Source organism: Ammodytes marinus (assembly GCF_949987685.1).
Source record: "Ammodytes marinus genome assembly, chromosome: 12".
In the NCBI taxonomy this organism is placed as follows: Eukaryota; Metazoa; Chordata; class Actinopteri; order Uranoscopiformes; family Ammodytidae; genus Ammodytes; species Ammodytes marinus.
In genome coordinates, this window is record NC_137216.1 from 30,881,226 (window position 1) to 30,888,725 (window position 7,500).

Here is a 7,500-nt window from a genome sequence, read left to right on the forward strand (position 1 = left end):
AGAGGAACGTAATGGACTAAACAGGTGCATCTAGAACATTTTTAATATCATGGAAAAGTCCATTCAAAAAGTAAACTTTCATATATTTCTGAGTCATTACACAAAGTGAAATATATCCGGCATTTATTTAGTTTTAATTAGATTATTACGGCTTACAACTTATGGAATAAAAACATCTAGAATTTCCATCTCTTACCTTGGTGACCTCTGGTGCTTCTGGAGGACCAGGTTTATTGAACTGTGTCTTGACGGTGACCGGTTTGCTCTCCATGGCGGTGCCGGTTCCCATCTTGTTCTCCGCCCTCACTCTGAAGATATACTCGTTATTCTCCACCAGACGAGTGACGTTGCAGTATGGAGTCACCACAGAGGCTGAGTACGTGGACCAAACCATCCGTCTGGTCTCACACTTCTCCAGGATATAGCTGTCGACTTCCACCCCTCCATCGTCCTCCGGTGGGTCCCAAACTACGCGGCACTTATCTGCTCCGATGCCCGTGACCCTGAGGTCTCTTACTGCGCCCGGGACGTCCAGTACGTTAACGTTGGCGTAGGCCGTGAATGTGCCGGCAGCGTTGGTGGCTGAGATGACGTATTTTCCAGTGTCAACACGTCTCGACTTGGTCATTAGGAACCTAGAGAATGATGGAGAGAATTCTTTTTTTAAATACTTTTTTCTTTAAGAACACAAACACACAACTAAGAATCACTTTTTTTCATATGAATTTATTTTTATTTTTGCTACTATTGTTTCAATAACAAAAGAAATGTGTAAAAAAGTGTATATATACTGAGATACAAAAATATTCTGATTATCTTTGTTATTCAAAGTCAAAGTCAAAGGTGGTGGGTTTGTTAACTGTCCCCTTTGGATTATTATATTAATAATATTATATTGTATATATATATTCATATGTATTGTTTTCAATTAATTTTACCAACATTTACCTAGTTATTTATCTATTTATTCGTCTATTAAAATATATATATATATAAATATATTTGTATATGTGTTCTTTTTAAAAAACAGAAAATTATATCTACATGTTGAGCTGAATAATGTACTCCTATATTGATAAAAAAATAAAATAAAAACAAATAATAAAATAAATAAAAATAAAAATAAAATGAAGTTACCTAGTGTAGTCTGTTCCGGTCTCGTAGCTGATTCTAGGATTGTCTCCCACAGCTTTGTCTTTCACCCATTTCACTTCAGGTTGTGGTTTTCCTCTCAGTCCGGCTTCGATACGGACCGAGTCTCCGGCCTTCACTGTCAGGGTTCCCGCCAGTTTAAGGTCTAGGACGGGTTTCTGAAGCTCCTCCTTTACCAGAATATCAGCCATACGCACCCACGCACTCTCTCCACCTTCGTTCACCGTCTGCACCCTGGAAGAACACATGATAGATGGTTTGTTAGATGGAAACTGAAGAAGAAGTAAAAACGCTGTAACATTTAGGGGGCGCCCATAGCTCAGTTGATAGGGCGTGTCCCCCCCTCCCCCAGGCCAATGCCCTGCAGCGGACCCGGGTTCAAGTCCTGCCCGGGTTGGTTCTCTGCATGTCCTCTCCTCTTTGCCCCATTTCAACACTGTCTCCCCAATCTGTCTAATAAAGCAAAAATGCCCAAAAAATTATCTTTAAAAAATAAAAAATAAATAAAAAAACACTGTAACATTTTATTCACTAAATTTTAAGCAAATCCGGCCATTTCTGACGGTAAATGCGTAAGGATGTTTTCACACATACATAGCTCTGGAAAAAATGAAGAGATCGGTCTGGATTTTTCCTCAATCTTCATCTCTACATTTCTTAATGTTTCAACTTCTAAATGCTCTAAATGACAATATTTTTTGGGGGGGAATTTGTTTGAAATGTTGTGAGAAGTTTGTAGAATAAAACCAAAATGTTCATTCTACTCAAACATATGCCTATACATTGTAAAACAAGAGACACTGAATATTTGGAGCGGTCTCTTTAATTTTTTTCCAGAGCTGTATTTCTGCTTCAGTAACTGGTCATTTACAAGTGTAACAACGCTTATTAAACCAATAGCAACACACTCCAAGAAAGTATTTGATAATCATAATTGTAATTTTTTTTAAATTAAGACATTTTTTAACTTAGAGAATTTACCAAATGGTGCATTTCCCCAGGACGCCCACTACACACAATTTTTTTTTGGGCATATCGTTAAGTTTGACCATTATGTAAACCAAGAGATTATACACTAATTAAAACATATTGATGATAAATATATTACATCCCATTTCTACCAAGTCTGTTCTGAGAAATTACAACAAATTCTACCCGGCACTCACTGCACCTTTAAAAGTAATTTCCTGTACATTATATTGGATTATAAACTGTAACCAAGGCAAGGCAAGTTTATTTCTATCGCACAATTCAGAACACAAGGCCATTCAAAGTGCTTTACAGGGGCATACAATACATCAAGATTAGACATTAGAAATTGCGTTTAAGACATAATAGAAATGTACAGAAAGTTGACCTGGAGGTAAAAGAATTATCAACCTACCTGAAAGAGTACGTGTGGTTTTCCGTGAGCTTGTCAGCGAGGAAGAAAGTGTGAGTGAGAGTGCTGAGCTTCTCCCAGGCCTCGGCGTCTTTAGCTCTGTATTCCAGGTTGTACGAGAGATTGGGGCTGCCTCCATCGTAGTCGGGCTTCCTCCACTTCAGATTGACGAAGGTTTTACCGACGTCTGTGGCTCTAAAGGCCTCGGGCTCTCCGGGTAGCTCAATAGGGTCGATAGCCAGCAAGGGGGTCTTGGTCTCCACACAGGGGCCGGGTCCCATCTGGTGCAATCAATCAATAAGTCAATAAGTCAATCAATCAATCAATCAATCAATCAATCAATCAATCAATCAATCAATCAATAAGTCAGTCAATCAATCAATCAATCAATGAGACATTTTGGGATTTGTTTGTGTGGCACTTATTATAAAAGCAAATGTTGCACAAAGTTATTCCAATAATCCCCCCAAAACCATGTCTGTTTGCGTCTGTATATTTCAGTTTTTTAAAGAGATGACATCTCATGAAGTTTACACATAATTAGCTAGATATTGCCGAATTTGCATATTTATTTCAACATTTCTGAAAAAATTGTAATATAAAAAATATTAGTTTGAATGTACATTATCAGCTTGCAAAGTTTCATGATGATATCTATAAGTGAAACATGTTACTCTATTCACTCGCAGTGTCCCAACTAAAGAGGCAGTTTATTTTCTTTAGTTATCTGAGTAATGGAACGAGGCCTCACCTTGTTCTCGGCACAGACACGGAACATATAGGAGTGTCCATCCATCAGCTTGGTCTTGATCTTGCGGTTGGTGCAGCAGTTGGAGATCATGGACCACAGGCTAACGCCAGGCTCACGGCACTCCACGATGTAGTTGGTGACCTCAGAGCCGCCATTGTCCACGGGTGCTTCCCAGTTGATCATGCATGAATCTCTGGTGGCGTAGGTAATGTTCAGGTTCTGGCAGTGGCTTGGTCTGTCCAGCACGTTAACTGTGATGACGCAAGAGGCCTCTCCACTCTCATTGGAGGCCTTCAGTGTGTATCTGCCGTGATCTGCTCGGTTGGCCTCCTTGATCTTCAGGTGGACCACGGGGAAGTTCTGAACGATGGTGACACGTTTGCTGCTCTCCATGACGTCCTCCCCTTTAGACCAGAGGATCTCGGCGTCGGGACGGGCCCGGATGTAGCCGATGATGTTGATGTTGTGTCCCGTGCGCACAACCAGGCGTTCGCGGCACGTTGCGTCCATCTCAATCTCCGGAGGGATGAGGATGTCCTGAGTGGTGATGGCTTTAGGGATCTCCTTTGCTTCTCCGTTGCCGATCATGTTGACGGCGTAGATCCTGAAGTTGTAGGAGGCGTTCTCTTCCAGACCCTTCACCCTGTAGGCGCACAGCTTGATGAAGTCATCGATGTTGGCCTTCTTCCACTCCTCGGCGTCGGTCTTCTTGTATTCCACGACGTAGCCTAGGATGGGGCTGCCGCCGTCTTTGTTGGGTTTGCTCCACACCAGGTCGGCGGTGCTCTTGCTGTAGTCTTTCACCTTGGGGTTGACGGGAGCGCTCGGGACGGTGATGGGTCTGCAGGGTTTGCAGGGGTCCGAGGTGGGAGACGGCCCGCTGAAGCCGGCGATATTCTCCGCAAACACTCTGAACTCGTACTCGTTGCCTTCAAACAGACCTTCCACTTTGTACCTCAGATCCTTGCAGGGCGTCTTGTTAACGCGGATCCATTTTCCTCCGGTGTGCCTTCGCTCGATGATGTAGCCGGTGATTTGGCTTCCACCGTCGGCCAGAGGCATGGTCCAGCCGATGGTCACGGCGTCCTCTGAGACCTCGTAGTGCTGTGGTTTACCGGGCGCGCTGGGCTGCATGAAGGAATGCTCTGCCACGGTGGGCTTGCTTTCCAAAGCAGCGCCGACACCCATCTTGTTCTCGGCGCGAATACGAACCACGTACTCGACTCCCTTCTGCAGGCGGGTGATGTTGACCTTGGTGGCTAAGCTACCGGAGCTAACGCCTCCCCATGTGCCCTTGTTGGATTCTCTCTTCTCCACGATGTAGCCAGTAACCGGACTACCGCCGTCGTCCTTAGGCGGGCGCCATTCGATCATCATAGAGTCTGGAGTGACTTCCAGGATGTTGGCGGGTCCGATTGGAGCAGCGGGAACATCCAGGACGGTGACGTTGAGGGCCACGGTCTTGGTGCCTGCTGGGTTGGCCACGGTGAGGAGGTATGTGCCTGTGTGGCTCCTGGTGCAGTCCACGATGCTGAGCACGGTGGAGAAGTTGTCCGTGTCGATCTTGACGTTGCCTTCGCTGGTGATCTCTTCTCCCTCCATCGTCCACTTGGCGCTGGGGATGGGGAGGCCGCGCATGATGGCGGGCAGGCGGATGGTGGTGCCGGCCTTCACTGTGATGCCTTCTGTCAGCTTAACGTCCACCTCAACGATAGGGGGAACTACGGGCAGAGAAAGGGGGTTAAACTTCAAACTTTGTGTGTGTGCGTGTGTGTGTGTGTGTGTGTGCGTGTGTGTGTGTGTGTGTGTGTGTGTGTGTGTGTGTGTGTGTGTGTGTGTTTACCTGTTGGCCATGGCTTTTACACTTATTAGATTCAAAAAACGCTCACACATGAATGTTGAAGGAATAATTCACTTTCCGTTTTATATTTCTAGCTTGGGGCCAGACAAAGTGGGGTTAGAGTTAGGGGTAGAAAACTGCTGGTTTCATCACGGTACGAAATAAGATTGATTCATCGGACAAGAATACAATTCTAAATAAATAATACGTGATCCAGCATAACACTTCTACAATAAAGAAGTTCTAGATAAAAAAAATATCCAAAAATAAAGTTTTTAAAATGTAAAAATAAAAATATATTCTAGATGTTGGTGTTTTAGGGGGCGCCCTTAGCTCAGTTGGTAAGGCGCCCCGCCCCCTTCCCCCCACCCCCGGGCCGGGCCCAGCAGCAGACCCAGGTTCGATTCCAGCCCGCGGTCGTTCTGTGCATGTCACTTCCCTCTCTGACCCATTTCAACTCTGTCTCTACACTATCAATAAAGCATAAAAAAAATATATATATATTTAAAAAATATATATATGTTGTAGTGTTTTAGCCTTGTATTCTCACCAAGAGTCTCCTGGCAGAGGATGGGTACGGTTGTGTCAGGTCTGCTGAGTCCGATTGCGTTCTCGGCTCTGACTCTGAAGCGATACGTTTTGCCTTCTTCCAAGCCGGTGACGTGGCTCTCGGGAATGCTGACGGTCTTCCACTCGTCCCATTCCCTCTCTCCCTCTTCCTGATATTCCACCAGGAAGCCTGTGATGTCACTTCCGCCGTTGCGATCGGGCCAGTTCCAAACCAACCACACCTCCGTCTTATCCACGTCGCTGTGGTGCAAGTCTTTGGGAGGGCCGGGGGGGACTAGAAGGAAATAAAGAAAAGACAGTTAGAGCATTCACAACATTGACACTCCACCTTCCTTGGGCTCTGAGGGAAATTGTTTATAGTAGGGTTTGTTTTTTTGAGTAAACAAATGCTTGTATTTGGAATTTGTAAATATTCATACTTAAAAAAAAAACATTTGTATGTACAGTTTATATAACAAAGAAGAAAAAAAGGAGCAAAAGGAAAAATAAAATACATATTATTTATTAATTCTCCTTTGTAAAGAAATGTTTTTTTTTAAAAATTGTAAAAAAAAAATAATAATAAAAAAAATATTGTCAAAAAATCTCCACTTCTACAAATGTACACATCCAAAGTTTGTGAATAAAAATACTGAGACAACATCATATGGTTTTATCCAGTGACTTGTTATTAACTTCAACATAATGAGTGAGTGTGTTGCAGTTACTGTGTAAATAATAAAAAATTAAATATATATTATTTATTCATTGTCCTTTGTAAAGAAAAAAATATTGTATTTTTTTAAATAAAAATACGAAAACATTGGCAAATATATCTCCACTTTTACACATGTACAAATTCGAAGTTTGTGAATTAAAACAATGTGGATTTAAAGACCTCTCCAGTAGTTCACTTAACAAGTAACTTCAACATTATAACCCCACCCATACCACACCTGACTTTATTCCAAACCTCTGTAGGAATTTGTTTGTATCTTGTTTTCCTGTTTTTCCGTTTCTTTATGTATATTCTATGTAAATGGTAAATGGTAAATGGACTTGACTTATATAGCGCTTTTCTAGCCGATTTTCTCAGCCCCAAAGCGCTTTACATATCTTACCACATTCACCCATTCATACACACACTCATACACCGATGGCAGTAGCTGCCATGCAAGGCGCTCTCTGAACCATCGGGAGCAATTTGGGGTTCAGTGTCTTGCTCAGGGACACTTCGACATGTGGCGGGTAGGCGGGGAATCGAACCTCCGACCCTGCACTCCAGAGGCGATCTCCCTACCCACTTCGCCACTGCCGCCCCAGTGTGATGTATGTGATGTAAAGCATCTTTGAGTGACCTCCAAAAAAGCGCTTTATAAATCCTATCAATGAATAATATTATGATGAGTGAGTGTGTTGCAGTGTACTGTGTACTCACAGAGTGGGTTCATGGCCTTGATGGACTTGGGCGTCTCCACATATTCACTGCGGCCGAACTGGTTCTCGGCTGCCACTCTGAACGAGTAGGACGTTCCCTCCATGAGATGTTTGAGCATCATGCTACGCTTCTTGGACGTGGAGCAGACAGGGACCCACATGGTCGACGCAGTGTCTTTCTTCTCAACCACAAAGTTAGTGATGCGAGCGCCGCCATTGTCCTCCGGGTCTTTCCAGGAGAGGTAAGCCGAGTCACTGCGAATATCTGACACGCGCAGGTGCTGGATGGGACCAGGTTTGTCTGGAAGGAATAATATGTGAAAAGAAAGTTAGAATATTGTTTTGATAGATGGATAGATAGATAGATAGATAGATAGATAGATAGATAGA

General features: G+C 43.5%; 1 protein-coding gene across 1 annotated transcript in view; it reads right to left on the reverse strand.

Moving 5' to 3' along the window:
* The window catches only part of ttn.2 (titin, tandem duplicate 2), a 312,546-nt gene that overhangs the window by 84,591 nt on the left and 220,455 nt on the right, over window positions 1-7,500 (reverse strand). Inside the window, exons 207-212 of the mRNA XM_080038538.1 lie at window positions 7,112-7,411; window positions 5,675-5,968; window positions 3,285-5,005; window positions 2,537-2,814; window positions 1,138-1,386; window positions 197-635 (exon numbers count right to left, since the gene is read on the reverse strand). Coding sequence (XP_079894664.1) covers window positions 197-635; window positions 1,138-1,386; window positions 2,537-2,814; window positions 3,285-5,005; window positions 5,675-5,968; window positions 7,112-7,411 — 3,281 coding nt within the window. The remainder of the gene's footprint in view (window positions 1-196; window positions 636-1,137; window positions 1,387-2,536; window positions 2,815-3,284; window positions 5,006-5,674; window positions 5,969-7,111; window positions 7,412-7,500) is intronic.